General features: G+C 44.2%; 2 protein-coding genes across 9 annotated transcripts in view; one reads left to right on the top strand and one right to left on the bottom strand.

Moving 5' to 3' along the window:
* The window catches only part of Rcor3 (REST corepressor 3), a 47,590-nt gene extending 40,079 nt beyond the window's left edge, over positions 1-7,511 (bottom strand). For 3 of the 8 annotated variants that reach the window (XM_087194023.1, XM_087194027.1, XM_087194026.1), the window contains exons 1-2: positions 7,325-7,497; positions 7,050-7,106 (exon numbers count right to left, since the gene is read on the bottom strand). In XM_087194023.1, the coding sequence (XP_087050149.1) occupies positions 7,050-7,106; positions 7,325-7,460 (193 nt within the window). In that variant the 5' untranslated portion in view covers positions 7,461-7,497. Of the gene's footprint in view, positions 1-1,818; positions 2,652-6,393; positions 6,605-7,049; positions 7,107-7,324 lie in introns of those variants that run through there. The other 5 variants (XM_087194024.1, XM_087194028.1, XM_087194025.1 and 2 more) reach the window with 4 other exon arrangements.
* Positions 7,512-7,564: 53 nt separating this feature from the next.
* LOC147823207 (uncharacterized) lies at positions 7,565-15,596 on the top strand. The gene is made up of 2 exons (XM_087194029.1): positions 7,565-14,020; positions 14,527-15,596. The coding sequence occupies exon 1, from the start codon at positions 7,565-7,567 to the stop codon at positions 8,228-8,230; it is 666 nt and encodes a 221-aa protein (XP_087050155.1). The 3' UTR covers positions 8,231-14,020; positions 14,527-15,596.
* Positions 15,597-16,154: the final 558 nt, after the last annotated feature.

Raw genomic sequence — 16,154 nt, 5'->3', positions numbered from 1 at the left:
AGTATAGAAAACAAAATGGAAAACAGATTTACATTAGAGTCGGCAAATATCCTACTTGGAAAGTTAAGGAAATTTCTGCACATGCTGCTGCTCCCCACTGTTAACAGTCTGTACCTAGATGCTGCACAGCATGAGGGTGTACAGCTCCCTGCTGTCAGGGATGAGTCTGTCAGGAGAGGCAGCTCAGCGGGTGGTGTGCCCTGGTGCCCCCTCCCAGCTCTGCCCTTCACCCTGGTGTCCTGGAGGCCTGCTCATGAGGTGAGCCTCTTTGCTCTGCCAGGCCCTTCCACCATGGTTTCCTGCCTTGGAGCTGACCAACTACAGAATGAAAAGCATGATCCAAAATACACCTTTCCTCTTTTAAGCTGTGGCTGTCAAGTACTGTGTCCCAGCAAGTGGCAGACAGAGCTAGGATTCAAATTCTGAGTCTGACCACTAATACTAAATACTGTTCATTTCCACAAACATCATCAAGAAGAAAAGTGACTAAGGCACCAACTTTAAAAAGACAAGACTTTCTTAAGTACGTATCTCTACCTCTTTTTTTTTTCCCCCTTTGGATAAAGGGTCTCACTATGTAGTTCAGACTGGCCTTGAACTCACTCTGTAGCCCAGGCTGGCCTCAAACTTGGGGTGATCCTCCTGCCTCAGCCTCCTGAGTCTGGGATTACAGGTGTGCTCCACATGCCTGGCTTTCCACTTCTTGATGGAGTTCAATATAGCCTTCTATATGTTTCTTAGGAATCGTGGTTAAAAATTTCGACTTTTTAAACTACAGAGAATACCTCATGTATTGTTTTGCCCTATATTTAAAAGGGCCAAGATTGTTGTAATTTTTAAATACTGGTGTCTACTTTTATTTAATCTGATTCCTCGATAAGCCTGTCAACTACTCCTTCTTAACTTCACTACACTTCATATTTATAAAAAAGTCAAAGATGTAAGTTAATAATTTCTTCTTAATGTAATCTGAAAGTATACATAAATATAAAAGCATATATCCCTTAATTTATTTGCAATCTATTACAACCTAGAAAGTCAGAAAATTCTCTAATAATTTAAATTAAGAACAAACAGAACAAATCAACACAGCTACCTCACAGCAAAGCATGTCTGTAAGCTCTGTCTTTTAACTACATGGCTTCTACCTAATTCTACCCACTTCTTAGCTGCAGGTTATTTAAAACTACCAACAAATTAGGCACTACTGCCACATGTTCTAAGATAACTTGTTTATGAATGTTGTAAGTGACCTGTGAGGTACTGATAGAATGGCCAGAATTCCAAAACTGTTCACATAAAACATTAATAAAATTTAGGCTAAACTGTTTATAAAGTTATAGGGAATCTGGAATAAAGAATATTCATTTATAGGGGTAAAGAAACTACTATTATAATATTCATATTGAAAAATTACCTATCAGGCAAAAATTTAAAATCATTCAATAATTTACTTTTGGAGAATCATATATTACTACTATATGTTCACATTTTAGTTGAAAAATCACAGTGTTAGTGAAATATGAAGCTAAAATTTTTTAAATGTCTGTTTTATGGTAAGAAAAAATTAAGGATGAAAAAAATAAAAGGAGAAACATCAAAGTATTAGAAAAACTGCAATTACAAAATAAATCTAAAAAAGTTTAGAATCTGAACAAATGCAAGTTAGAATCTGATTATCTAAAATTTATTCCATGAAAATAAACTTGGAGATGTCTTTTAAAAAGTCAGTATTAAAATATATGCATTTAATATTTAACTATGTTAAAAAATGCAAACTAGCCAACCTACTCAATGGAAATAAAACAGAAACCTTACCTAAACTGGTCAGAAGCTTCTACTTAATAAAACCATTATTTCCCATGAGTACTCAGCCGTCAGTCCTTTCACACGGAAGTATTTCTGTACAGTGGACAGTAAGGGCACTCAAATCTTACCTCATAGCATTCAGCATTCGACGAAATCTCAAGTCCTAACAGCAAGCATAATAATCAACATATTTCCTTGCACCTCATTCTTGTACTACAAAAAGTCTGAATTAAAATGTCTCATAAAATTCATTTTCTTAAACAAGTGTTAAACTTAAAAAAAAATCTCCATGAAGAATAATCAGTTACTGTCATTAGGGCCTGATTGACAAGCTGGCACCAGACCTGCAGGCTCCAACAGCACTTCCCACACGCGGTGTGGTGGAAGGCAGGCCTGCGCCAGGGCACAGGGTCTGACTATGTATTCAGGGTTTTGGCCCTGGACACTGGCATTTTCAATGTGTCAACCGGGCACAAGACAAGGCTGAGGTTGCAGAAATGAACCGTATTTTAGTGTCGTGGCTAAGAACGTGGATTGAGTCAGGCTACCAGAACTTGGACCTCAGCTCTGCCACTTTGGATAAATCTAGTTAATGAGTCTGGACCTCAGCTTTCATCTCTAAAAACAGGGATGATACCAGTACTTATTCTACAAAGTTGCTAAGAAATTACACAAGACATAAAAACACTAGAGGAGATTTTATTATTATTATTGTTACGCTTATTGAAGACAGTATTTTAAGTTCCCTTCTTTCTCCACAGTGGAAAACCTTGTTATCAAAATAAATGAATAAAATCTCATAGGGCTGTAACTCAAATGGTTGACATTCTCTCTCATCAATCCTTTAAAGATGAGACTGAATAGCTGAAACAACCTTTTTGTCTTCCTGATAATTCGGATTGGATTCCTCTCCTATAAAAGATTAGAAGGTAATTTGTACTATTAAAAATAAAGTATGCTGTAGGATGTTTTATATCCAATAAACTTATCCTGTCCTGGTATAAAAGTTGAAATGAACTTAAATACCTAAAGGAGATAGACCCAAAGTTTTTATCTATCACAACATTTAATATTATGCCTCAATACTGTCTAATATTCAGAAATAATACTGGGAACCAAATCTGATTCACTAACAGAATAACAAAGGCTTAGAAGTATTTATCTTCTGGACAGATCAAAAAACAAACCAAAACCTAGATGCAAGCTACTATAATTTTTAGACCTTTTTTTTTTTTTTTTTTTGTACCGGGGATTGAACTAGGGACCTTGCGCTTTCGAGGCAGGCACCGGAACCACTGAGCTAAATCCCCAGCCCTCCTAGACTTTTAACAATAAGGCAGTTATGGAAATAAGTGTTAAGAAATTTTTTAAAATTTTAAATAAAGCCTTTAAAAGTATAATCCCTTTGAAATCTTTTAAGTCTCTTTTGACTGCAGTTGGCAAAGTGCATTTATCAGACTACTGGGGACAACCAACTACTAAGAAACACAAACTTGGTCAATCAGGATTTCTACATCAACTGCAAATTTCAAAATAAGTATAAAAATAAAATCTCATAACTTTTCAGATTCTCTTTCAGGCATTAAAAGAACTTTAATGGAGATCATGGAGCACATATACTAAATAAAGAATGTAAAACACTGAAAATAAGATGCTCCAAACTTTAAAATGTCTATGTACATAACAGGCTCTAAATTATATACTTGATATAGCAACTTCAAATTGGGGTAAACTGACTTCTGCAGGGGGCACCACAGGAGTAAGTTTTAAGTGAACCAATTTTCAGACTTCCAACTGTCCTACATTCTGCTTCCCAAGACCGTCTGTCCGAGAACTCACAGGCAGTCTAAGCTATGAAGTAGTCTCCCCTTTATCTGGGGTATCACTTCCCTTGGTCAACTATGGCCCAAAACTTAAAATGGAAAATTCCAGAAATCAACCATTCATCTGTTTTAAACCACACACCCACCTGAGCAGCATCACATCCCCTGCCCAGCACACCCACGCTCTGCACGGTCACCTGGGAGTCACCCTGCTTAGGGGGTCACTTCAACGGCACCACAGGGCTGGTGCTCAGGCAATTCTTACTTAGAGGCCGACCCAAAGTGCAAGGACAGCGGGCTGATGACCAGGGACAGGCCCACAGTTCTTCCCAAGAGAAAGGGCCTGCTCCTGACTTCACAGGGGCTGCCTTGACCTGCGGAGGGCTCTGTCCCCGCAGATAGGGGTGGTCCATGCACACTCAGGCCACTTCTGCTGTCCCTCTTAACAAATGCCCTCTACCCCACCCCTTAAGCACTCTGCATCTCTTATCCCTCCCAAATCTTCCAAGAATCCACTGCTCATAAAATGGAAAACCTCCAGAATTCCAAAGTGTCAGCAAAGCTCTCCATTACTCAAGACACTGTAACTACTTTGGTTTTAACCAATTACCCATTAATTCAAGCAGGGTAATTTTAACACTCAGAAACATTACGGTCACAAGAACACATGAAGAAAAGCTAGGCCTTATTAAAAGGAGAAAGGTTGGGCAGGTGATCAATAAAACACCTTATGCACACAAATAATTATGGAAGTTAAAGTTCTGTGGAGAAAATGCATGGAAATAATTTCAAGGACAAAAGGAAGGCTGTAAACTTTCAGACTCTGAAAAGCAAATATTTTATGAAATAGATGCTACTGCATCACTATAATATTTATATTTAATCAGATGTATTTAAAATAATAAAACTTTATTTCAAAGTGTTAGTATTTTTAATACACCAGAGATTACATTCTTCAGTTCAACCCAATAGATGCCAACTTTAAAATAAGAGAATATTTTCTCAAAATTCTTTTATGGGTAAGCCAAACCCACTGCTTTGTATACATTAATTTTCAGCTGATCTTGTGATACAGCCAACATTATCCTCCTTTTACAAAGAAAAACGAAAGCCCAGGGATTTCGGGCAGTTCAGGCAAGGCAACTATGGCACACTAGCCTGCAGGCTAAGACCACCCCTCCCGGGGTCAGGCAGCCAGCAGGTGCTAACCCTTCAGGAAGACCTGGGAAACAATCTAGGTGACAACAAGCAGAAGTCCAGTTAGTAAGTTACACAAACGTCAGCAGCAATGACCCTTTCCCCAACACCCATCTCAGTTCTTCTCATCCGTTTCATAAACCTCTTTACACGCTCAATTGCTATCATAATCACTATCATCTCTTCCCATAAAAACACCCTCCATCAAAACATTCTCCTCCAATTTTTCTCCATTTCAGCACAATTATCTCAGCACTAAGGCATTCTTCTTCTAAGCCACTGGAAGGGCAGGGTGAGCAATCTCCAGAGAGGCGGACTGAGTGGTTCATGAGACCACCGTAAAATGGGAAAAGGAGAGAGCTCCTCCTCAGTTTCTAACACTGATCAGTATCTCTTTTCCTCTGTGACCTTTTCCAAGGTAGTATGTTTAAATTCTCACCTAATTATACTGGAATAATGAGAAATAAAAACTTCACAGCACACTACAACAGTCAGAAACAGAACAGCAAGGCGCACAAGTACAGCGCTTCCCTGCAGAAAGTGTCTAATAAACCGGGCAGGGTACACTCCTGTGAGCCCAGCACTCTGGAGGGCCAGGCTGGAGGGTTACAAATTCCGGCCCAGGGTCCGACAGGAGCTGTAGCTCCGTGAAAAGGCCCTGGGCTCAATGCCTAGCACCGGGTGGGGTGGGGATAATCTTCGTGCTCCGACTGGGCCTACCTAACAACTGAAACCCCACCTAAACTTAATTTCTAACTTGTCCATGGACCGAAGACTCTTAAACAGAAAATAAACAGGTGAATTTGAGTACGGTGATGTTTATCCTTATCCCAATAAAGAATATCAATTACCGTATATTTCTTTTATTTAAAAAGAGTAACTTTCAGTGAGGTTTTTCGTCTCCACAAATCTGTTTAGGTTCAGAATAAGCAAAATAAGGTTAAATTGGTTAATCCAAATAGATGTCATATAAAATCATCTAAATATTTTACTTTAATGAATCATTATTCAAGTTTTGAATTTTTTCCATGGTTTAGTTGATCATTAAATAAAAAAAGCTTAGTGGTCCCACGGCACGTGCAAGTCTGCCCCAGCCTGGCTCTTAGAAGAGCCTGGTCGACCTGCATCCAGTCGTCTAGGAAACAAATACCGACTCAAACTGACTTAATGGGGCCCAAAGAAAGGGGTGTTTATTAACCTGTGAAATAATTCTGACTGCTAAGTTCTGACTTGGAAATAACTTTATCGACAGCAAAGAAGTACTGAACTGGGTACCAATAAAGCTCCAAATCAAAAAGGTGTAAATACACTGAAAATCCTCCTCACAATGATGAAATTCAACCTTTCCTGAATAACTGCCGTATATGTCCAGTCATCTGATCCTGGCAAAAGCGCTACAAAGCAGTGTTCGTGGAAGGGCCGGGAAACCCGGGCTCAGAAGGCCGCTGACTTCTGAGAGCACAGAATCTAGAGCTGGAAGTGGGAAGCGAGTCCTAAAGCGAGAGCTCCTTCCCAGCGTCAGGCTGGACGCCCGGGCGGCAGGGCGACCTCCAGTGCCGCCTACCTGCCGACCACCGCCAGGGAAGGCCAGGGCCTCAGTGCCTGGGACCCGCGAGCCCGGCCGCCACGCCGCCGCCCTCGAATAGCGCCGCGTCTCGCCTCACCGGCGGAGGGCCAGGCAGACGGCCTGTAAACGGCGCCTCGCACTGCCCGGAGGGGAAGCCAGCCCTGCCTGAGCCTGCTCGCGCCCGAGCGGGGGGCTCCCGGGACGCGCCCGGCCCGCACCCCGCACCCCGCGACCCCGAGCCCCGCACCCCGAGCCCCGAGCGCGGCGCCGGGATGCAGGCGGCGGGCGGGCGGCGGGGCCGGGCGGGGCGGGGCGGGGAGCGGCGCTGCGGAACTCTCGCCCAATCGGCGCGGCTGCGGCCCCGTGACCGCCGGAGCCCAGCTCAAAGTCGACAAGGCGCCGGGCCGGGCCGGGCCGGGCCGGGCGGCGGGGCCGCGGGCTGGCTGCACGGGGGAAAATGTCTCCCTGGCGCGGGGGCCCGGCCCGGCCCCGCCCCGCCCGGCCCGGCCCGGCCCGGCCCGCCGCGGGAGGACAGCGGGGCGCGACAGCTGCGCTTCGCCCCGGGAAACAGAGCGCGCCCGAGGCCACGCGCCCGGCCCACCGCGGCCGCCCAAGCCCGGCCCGGACGCCGCACTGGGCGGCTGTGTATCTACCTGGGTCGAATTCGGGGATCCGGGCTTGGTACTCGGCGCCGACTCTCATGCCCACATCTGCAGCGCGGGGCCGAAAAATAAAGAGAACGGGAGACTTAATGAGCGGGGCGGCGCGGGAGACGCGGACTCCGGGCGGGGGGCGAGCGAGCGCGCGCGGCGGGGGCGGGGCGGGCAGGGGTCGCCGTACGCCGCTCCGCTCCGCTCCGCTCCGGAGTTCGCGGCCACCGCGGCGCGGGTCCGAGGGCGGGCGAGGGAGGGGCGCGGGCGGTCGGTACCACCGTGCTCGTCGTCGCTGCTGCAGCCGCTCTCGGGCTCCGAGGAGTGCAGCCCGCCGTTGGTGGACGAGGCGCCGCCGCCGGCCGAGCGGTTCTTCCCGAGGAACTCGGGCCCTTTCTCCATCATGCCGGGCATGGCGGGAGGGGAGGGCGCGGGGCGCGGGGCGCGGGGCGGCGGCCAGCGCGGGCGGGAGGAGGGGGAGGAGGGGGAGGAGGAGCAGGAGGAGCAGGAGCAGCAGGATGAGGAGGAGCAGCACTAGCGCGGAGCCGCCATGGCCGCCTGCTCCGGCCGCAGCGCAGTCGCCTCACGACGGCCCTCCCGCCCCGCCCTCCCGCCGCCGCGGGTATCCCTCCGCCCGGGGAGGGCCCGGCCTGGCCCAGCGCTCCGAGGCCGCCGCCGCCGCCCCGCCCGAGCTCGCCGAGGCCGCCGCGGGGGCGCGCCCGCCGCCCCGCGTCCTTGCCGGGGGCGCGCCGAGCGGCGGCCGGCGGGCGGACTCTTTGCCCTCTCGGGGCGGAAGGAGCGCGGCCGAGGGGGCAGCGGCTGCCGGCTCCGCGGCCTCGGCCCGCGCCCGGTCCCCGCCGCGCTCGCGGGCCCGGCCTCCGGCACTGGCGGGCGGACGGGCTGGGGCCGGGGCCGGGGCGGCTGAGCGCGCGCGGCTCTGCCTCCAGCCCCCTTCCGCCTCGCCACCCGCTTTGCTCTTTGCGCCTGCGGTAGTGAGTGGGAGAGGGGACGCGGGCGGGCCCTGCCGGCCGGCGCTGCCCTGCGGCCGCAGTTGCGGGCGGGTCGCGGGAGGGCTTCCGGGCCGCGCTGCACTGGCGGCCACTCCCGACGCTCGGTCGCGCCTCCCTGGCAGGTGTGTGCCGGGAGTGAAAAAGGTTACTCTGCAAGAATTCTGTTACAGATGAGCGCAGAGTGGGTAAAACCAGAACCGAGCCTCTCTGGCCAGTGCAGGCCTTTGATGAAGTAACAGCCCAACTCAAGAACAGCTAGGAAACCCTGGGAAGCAGGTGTCTGGCTGGCCCCGACGAAAGGAGGAAGCACCGCGCCAGGGTAGAGGAACTCTGGGTCTTGGTATTGCAGAGCGTCGCATCTTTCTGCCAAAGCCTGGCAATTCCATTAAATATTTGAATCACAACTAAATTTTTTATTCTGTTCCTTTCTCGACAAATACAATTTTGAATAGTATTTCAATTCCCAGTATAGTTTTTCTACAAGGAGAGAGGGCCTGGGCAAATGAATAGCCCTTCCCTTGGCGTTTTCATTGTAAACGAAAGCATTGTTATTTGGGGTTTCATACAGGAGCTTCTAGTGAGCGTGACTCAGCTCCTCTGGCCTTGGTACCGCAAAAGTCAGACCCTGAATGTGGGAATTCACCAAGATAAATGCCACTCCCAGGGATCTTACTAGCCCGCTTTTTGTCACCCCAACTGCCATGCTTCCGAGGTTACTTTTCTACAGAAAGGGATCTGCAGGCAGATCAGGAGCCAAAACGTTGAATATTAGGGGACCCTTGCGACATGATTTCTTATTTATTAGTAAAACCTTTAAAGTGAAAAGGTTCTACTGGAGTACAACAAAGAGGGCCACCTGAGAGGACCACATCCTCTGGGGGGAGCAAACCTAGGGTGCAGGTGTCCAGCATATTTGAAAGAATTTTGCCCCTGAAGAGAAAGAACGCACCTGAAGCTGGCTTGGTTCTGAAAAATAACTAGGCCTTAGAATGGTTTCCCAACAGTTGGTTAGCAAGGACACTATAGAAAGAAATCAGTTCTAGGGAAGAAATGTTGGGACTGCCGTTCTTTAAGGAGTTAGAGGAGGAATAGCTACTGGGCAAGGGAGAAGACACCTTGAAGAATGGACCACTGGACCAGGTCCAGTGATGCAGAGTTTGACGGGGGATTTTTTTCCTGTATTTTAATTTTTTTTCTATTTTCATAATACTTTAACTTTGGAACAGAAATATTTTTTCATAGTTCCAAAGTCACAATAAATGAGGATATAGTTTTTTATTGTACTGAGATCTTAGCAATTGCAGGGGGAAAAACAAGGATTGGAAAGGTATACATTAGTTATTCGGAAAAACCATGATAGCTTATCATTTTATACATAAAGTACACACCATTGGTTTTAATAGATGAATTTAGCGTGTTATGTGATGTATATAAAAATCAAATGTATTTTTATATACTAGCATTAACCAGTTAGAAAATGATTTTATTAAAGTGATACTGTATACAAACACATTAAAAATACCATAAATCGGGCCGGGGATTTAGCTCAGTGGTGCTGCCGCCTGCCTTGCAAGCTCAAGGTCCCGAGTTCAATCCCCTGTACCAAAAAAAAAGCAAAAAAAAAAAAACCCCAACCAAAAATACTATGTATCTACTGTGTTAGTTTCCTTCGGCTGCTGTAACAAATACCACAAACTTTCACAGTGCCACTGACCTGTGGTCTATAGTCCAGGGGACAAGGGCTGTCCTCCCTCCAGAGGCTCTGGACCGATCTGCTCCTTACCGTTTTCCACTTCCTGGAATTTCATTCCAACCTGTTTCAGTCTTCTTGTTGCCTTTTCTCTGTGTCTTGCATTTTCCTCTACCTCCTCATATAAGAACAGTATGATGGCGTGTTAGGCCTGCCTGGATAATCTAGGATCATTTGCTCACACCAGAATCCTTATGTCTGCAAAGACCGTTTTTCCAAATCAGGAACATTTACAGGTTCCAGGGATTAAGACCTGATATCTTTGGGGCTGTGACTTAGTACAGTATACCATAGTTTGGAATAAATCTCATGAAAGATATGTAAGAATTCTGTGTTGATAATTATATTACTGACAAAAATTAGGGAAGAGGCAAATGAGTGAATATACTATTCTTGTGGATTGGAAAGATCAATATAAATGTGTCAGTTCTACCCACATTAACCTATAGTTTGTCTAATCTCAGAATCCTGCAGGTTGTATGGATGTATAAATTGACCAGCTGACTCAAATTAATGTGGAAATTTAAAAGGCCAAGAACAACCAAGACAATCTGGAAAAAGGACAAAATTGCAGAATTTATCCTGTCTGATGTTAATAGTTAAAATACTATAAAATTAATTTAGTATAATAGTGATAAAAGATAGAAAAAGGCCAATGTAACTGAATAGAGTTTCCAACCAGATGTTTCTGGGAATATTTAAGCAAAGGTGGCACTAGTAATGTGGAGAAAAATGGACATTTCAATAAATGGTTCTGTTAAATATCCCTGTGGGGAGGGATCCTTAATGCTTACTCATACAAAAAAAAAAATTCTAGATAGATTGTAGACCTAAATGTGAAAAATAAAACTGATTTTATACTTTTGGTAGTCAAACATTTCATAACAAAAATGCAATATTTGTTTTAAAAAAACCAGCATTCCACATCCAAAAAATAGTGTGAGAAAGGCAAAGAACCTTGAATGAAGCTGTCATGCCAGCTGGATGTGTAACTAAGACCAGGGCTGAGAGAGATTGGTAGTATTGGTGTGATTGTACATAACCCTAACGGAATATTTCAGACTGGCTAATTTACACAGAGTGGGTTTCTTTCTTACTGTTCAAGAAGCTGAGAAGGTCAAGAGGAAGGTACCAGCGGGCTCAGGGTCTGCTCGTAGTTCTTTTCATAAATGGTGACTTGGTACTACGTCCTCATAACTCACGGGACAGGATAGCTCCCTTCACTTCTTTCCTACGGGCATTAATCCCACCCCTGAGAGCAGAACCTCAAGACTCAAGACCTCACCTCAACACTATCACACGGGCATTAGCATGTACCATGTGAAATCATAGTAAAACTTAATAGATCACACAGAAGGAACATGTAATATTAAAAGCAGCATTGAAGAACCAAAACAGGAAACGAAATCCATACAAGCAGGCTTCAGGTATAGCTCTGTGATAGACCACTTGTCTGACATACTTGAGGCTCTGAGTTTAATCCTTAGCACTGCAAAAGCAAAAGACAGAACAAGAAAAAAAAAGATAAAAGAAAAAATAGAGAAATTGAGAGAACCAGGAGAGTGTGGTTCACTATAACCCTGAGAAGAGAGAGGTACAAGGAATGGGACCACCAGGGCAAGACAGGAGCACAGTAAGGTGAGGCTCCAGGGCTCACCCAGGTAAAAGGCCATGAGTGCTCCCGGGGAGGGCAACTTTACTGAGATTGATGTGCTGAACAGCTTAACTGCAGCATACTGAGGCATAGAGAAGTATGGAAATGGGAATGAAGGGTATGATGCCATTGCAGAAAAGTATTCATGTGGATAATACAAGAAAAAAATAAGTACACTTAGTGTCTTGAAGGAAAGTAACTATAGAATTCAGCCATTGTGTGTGTGTGTGTGTGTGTGTGTGTGTAACATTTTAAAAGTTGAAGTGCCTAATGCTGTTATTTCCCTTCAGATGAATGTTTGAAGCTGCAACCTTATGCTAAGGAAAAGAATAAAAAGCTTACCTTAAAGAGTAAAGGCTATCCGTGCTATAATCCCATACTCTGGGAGGCTGAGGCAGGAGGGTCAAAAATCTGAGCCCAGGCCGGGTAAATTTAAAAGACCTCACCTCTAAATAAAAATAAAAAGGGCTCAGTGAAAAGGCCCTGAGTTTAGGCCCAAGTACTAAGGGAGAAACAAGATGCTTACTAAGTTCTAAATTAAGCTTTTAAGCATTTTGTCTATAATAAAATTAATGTTAAAACATTATCTACTTATGCCAATATAGAATAATCTTGAAGATATTTTAAATGAAAAAGTCTTTGTGCAGATAGTAATATACTACTCACATATATATTTATATTCATATATCCTTTCTAAACACACATGCACACACATACACTCACACGCACACGCCACCTCTGGGGAGGAGGCATACAAGGCTAGGATGGAAGGGGGACTCTGTTTTCTTTGTACTTCTTTGAAGAGTTGGAGTCATTTTCCCATGTGTTTGTATTACTGTTTCGAGGAAATAAATGATTAAAGAACCAACTACTACATAAAGCACAGGTAATTATGGTTTAAGTTACAAAATAGTATTGAAATAATGTAAAAGTGGAGTTAAAACTAATAGGAGCTGGAACATAGAATGGAAGAGGAAGGATGGCTGGTGGGGAGCTGATCAGACCCCTCAGACACCTGTAGGGAGGACGACAGGGAACAAAAGGGAGATAGAGACAAAATTCCAGGTGCAAAGAGGGACAGGGAAGAATCTGCCTCTGGTGGACAGGCCCCACAAACTCCGTGGTGGACCTACTTTTCTTAGCAAGAAGCACAGGAGGGAGTAGTGTACTTTTCCAGGAACAGGGACTACAGGAAGATTAGGCTAGTGAAATAGGGAACAAGTTAAGGGCCTTGCCATACCTGGACACCCACATTTTGTATTGTCCTCAACAGATGCTTTCTTGCCTCAGGAGCACTGTGATTTCTCCAGGAAGTCTGTAACCTTTTGCATACTTCTCTAACTGAGGCAAGTCAACAACTGGCCTGGGCACTGCAGGGCCTGTAGCCTGGCCTTCACCAATCTATACAAACCATGGCTGGTCCCTAACAGATGGCAAAGAGATGGGTGTCAGTCTTCATTTCACAGAATAAAAAATGAGGCAAAAACTGGGGACTAATCATTGATTCATCGACTGTTCTAAGTACACAGGAATGACAACAGAAATCCTGTTTTAGTCATTGTATCGAGGCTCCTAGTGATTTTTTTTGTAACACTAATTTTGTTAATGAGTGTATTGATTTCTGCTTGATTCTTCATTATTACTTTAGAAGTGCCAGTGTTAGAATAAGGCCCAAAAGCAGCTTTGCCATTTAGTGTGGCCAGGAGACTGCCCAGCTTGGGCCAGCTCACAGTGGGCTCACCCAGTGATGGCAGCCCACATATTTTTATCACAATGTATCAGTCAGATACAGTCTCTCTTACAGGAGAGGCCGGTTTCATGCAAGATATACAAATACATAAGAATTCACAAGATTGGCTTACGGGGTGGGAGAGTGCCGCAGGACCGTGTGCTGGAGAGCCGAAGGATCCAGTTGAGGGCCTGGAGCTCAGTGCAGTGCCCTGTGCACATTGATAGCAGGACGCTGAAGGGTCTGCGCTGGAAGCCAGACGACAACATCCAATCTGAAGGCAAACACTGAGTTCCTCAAAGAAAGAGAAGTGAGCTAGTCTTCTTAGTTTCACCCTTTTTCAAAATTAAGTTTTTTGGCACATTTTAGGTATACGTTATGATGGCATTCATCACTGGGAATTTGTGCCTGTACATGATAGATCTTAGTTCTTGTTTTTCCCCATTCCCCTTCCCTCCCTTAAAACGGAAAGAAAACTTTCATTTCCCTTTTATACCATGCAGGTGACAAGCCACCCCAGGGTGGCTCTTCTGCCTTCAGTAATTCCCTCAGCCACACCCAGAACTGCTCTCCTTCAATTTAGTTGGGTGTTTCTAACTCAAGCCCACACAGTCAGTTATGGCACATAGGGAGGAGCTTTGTATGTTAATTTCTATTTTTTCAATTTTTTTCTTTTTTAGAGCCACTAACCACATGGTGGAGAAATCATGTAATCTTAGAAGCTGAAAGAAATTCACAGAAGTCTGGAAGAACTTCCTCTCCCTTTACCTCCTGGAACAGTCACCATGTCTAAAACTAGTGTTAACAATCTCTGTCTACACAGACACAGGGGTAGGTAACTATCATCTAGTAGACCATTTCATTTCCTAAGATGTCCAAGTCATAGAAAATATATTCTTAAATTCTATAATCATTTTAATGTGTACATGATGATACATATTCACAAAATTTATACAGCTTATGCCATACCAAAACTGGCACATTACATACATACAGCACTTTAGCAGTTGCCTGAAATGTTAAGAAAATTCTTATAAAAGGATGAGGTTCTGTTACACATAATCTGTGCTGAAGTCATAAGCATCATCATCTTTAGTCTTTTCATCCAAGATAATAAAAGATCTTGTAGATGGTTCGCCTGAGATAGATTCCTCTGGCAGTGCCTCACTCGTGTCTTCTACAGGGGACTTGTCTGAGATCCTTTCCTTATCTTTGCTGTCCTCTCTTTTCTCCTGTTTCCTGTGGAAAATATCTTTTTTTTAAAACTCAAAGTTCAGCTACATATAAGAGCAACCCCAAATAGCAGTGTTTTAAAATGACTGTTTCTTTTCATGTAGGAGATACTCAGAAACAGACGGTTCTGGGCTGAGATCGAAGCTGCAGGGAGCTGGTCCAGGACACAGGCTGCCCTCATCTTACCCTGGATGGCTGCTAGGCTGTAACCTCTGCTCCCGTGACCCAGGGTGGCTGGGTGGCCAGGGGCACCAGTCATGACCGAGCTCCTTGCACCAGGACTGCAGAAGGAGGCAGAGGTGCAGCCTCCTTGAAGACTTTCCAGGATGCCACACACCATGTGCTGACACAGCCATGTCCCAAACTGGGACACAAAGTGCCCACTAAAAACTAGAATCCTTCTGCTAAGGACAAAGGAGTAGATGAGGACTGAGAAATCGCTATCAGCTTCTGTCACACTAGCTCAGTAAATATTTGGAAATGGCAATCGTGTCCCACTTAAACTCAGAAATGAAACGTCATTATTCTCAGTGACAAATCTTCATTGATATTGTTTTCAATTTGTAATTGAACTCTGAGATCTGACTGGTACAAAATGAAAATGTTGGCCTCTTTTCTTTGAATATTTTTATTAGTCCACCCCAAAATTAGTTTTCTTGGCAATAGCTGCACATGGTTGCTAAGTTTGGGGTGAACTGTACACTGAAGGTACTTTTATGTCTGGTGTTTAACATAGGTCTCCCTGCTTACACTCCCACAGGCTTTTATTTTCCTTTTTCAATTTCCTCTTCTTGAGTATAAATGTATTGTTATTTATACTTGTTCTAGCTTATCTGAACCTTGTGGAGGCTTTTCAAAGTCTAACTTTATTACCCAACACATTGTGTGTCTCACCCATGGACATTTACACCTGTAATAAACTAAATTTCTATTTAGGGTGGGAAGGGTCTTAATTTATATCCTCACCATTAGGTACGATGTCTAGTACATAGTAGGTTTTCAATGTGTGTTTAATGAATGAATGTTGCAGTTAGAAATAAACTTTCCAGAAAGAAAAATAATTTTAAATTTTGGAATTAGTTATAACAGGAAATTATGAAGTCTGTCTTTTAAAATAATACAGACATCTCTCTGGGAGAATTATATTTGAGGAGTCATACAGTCTTCTAAATGGATGATTTAACAGTTTGGCTAGATTTCTTCTTGGTATATGATTTTGTAGTGATTTATTTGGCTAAATAAAAGGACTAGACAGTGAAAAGTTTAAAGTTTATATCTTAGCTATGCCCAGATACTCTGTATCCTTTACTAACTCACTCTTTTCCTTCAGTTTCACAAAATATAAAATAGAATTCACAATTTTCCCATTTAAAAAGATTTTTAAAGAATATATTCCCTAAAAATAAGTCTACTGGAAGCTCTAGGATCCAAATTATGAGGTGACCTGAGGATTTGGAGAGAAGATTAGATGTCTCAAGCACTAGAGTAGAAACAAAGTAATATTACATTTATGTGTGGAAATAAATCCATAAAATAAAGTGTTTCAGAATGTGTGCTAATGAGATTAGGGCTCCTAAAATACTTTCTTGGAGACAGGAGATAGAAATCTAAATATAATGTGTGTAGAATAATTTATAAGTCTGATTCATAGACATTAATGACAAAAACACATCTCCTGGCACATAGTACGTATTCAGGTGTTAATTAGTATTAAATGTAGAGATTAGAAGTG

This window comes from Heterocephalus glaber, unplaced genomic scaffold (genome assembly GCF_053883595.1).
Source record: "Heterocephalus glaber isolate CG9 unplaced genomic scaffold, H.glaber_assembly_v1.0 deba00001600, whole genome shotgun sequence".
Classification (NCBI taxonomy): Eukaryota; Metazoa; Chordata; class Mammalia; order Rodentia; family Bathyergidae; genus Heterocephalus; species Heterocephalus glaber.
This window is presented reverse-complemented; position numbering and strand designations above follow the sequence as displayed.

Excerpts from the sequence above, each read along its gene's own strand:
- LOC147823207 (XM_087194029.1), top strand. The coding sequence starts at position 7,565 with ATGAGGAGGAGCAGCACTAGCGCGGAGCCGCCATGGCCGCCTGCTCCG.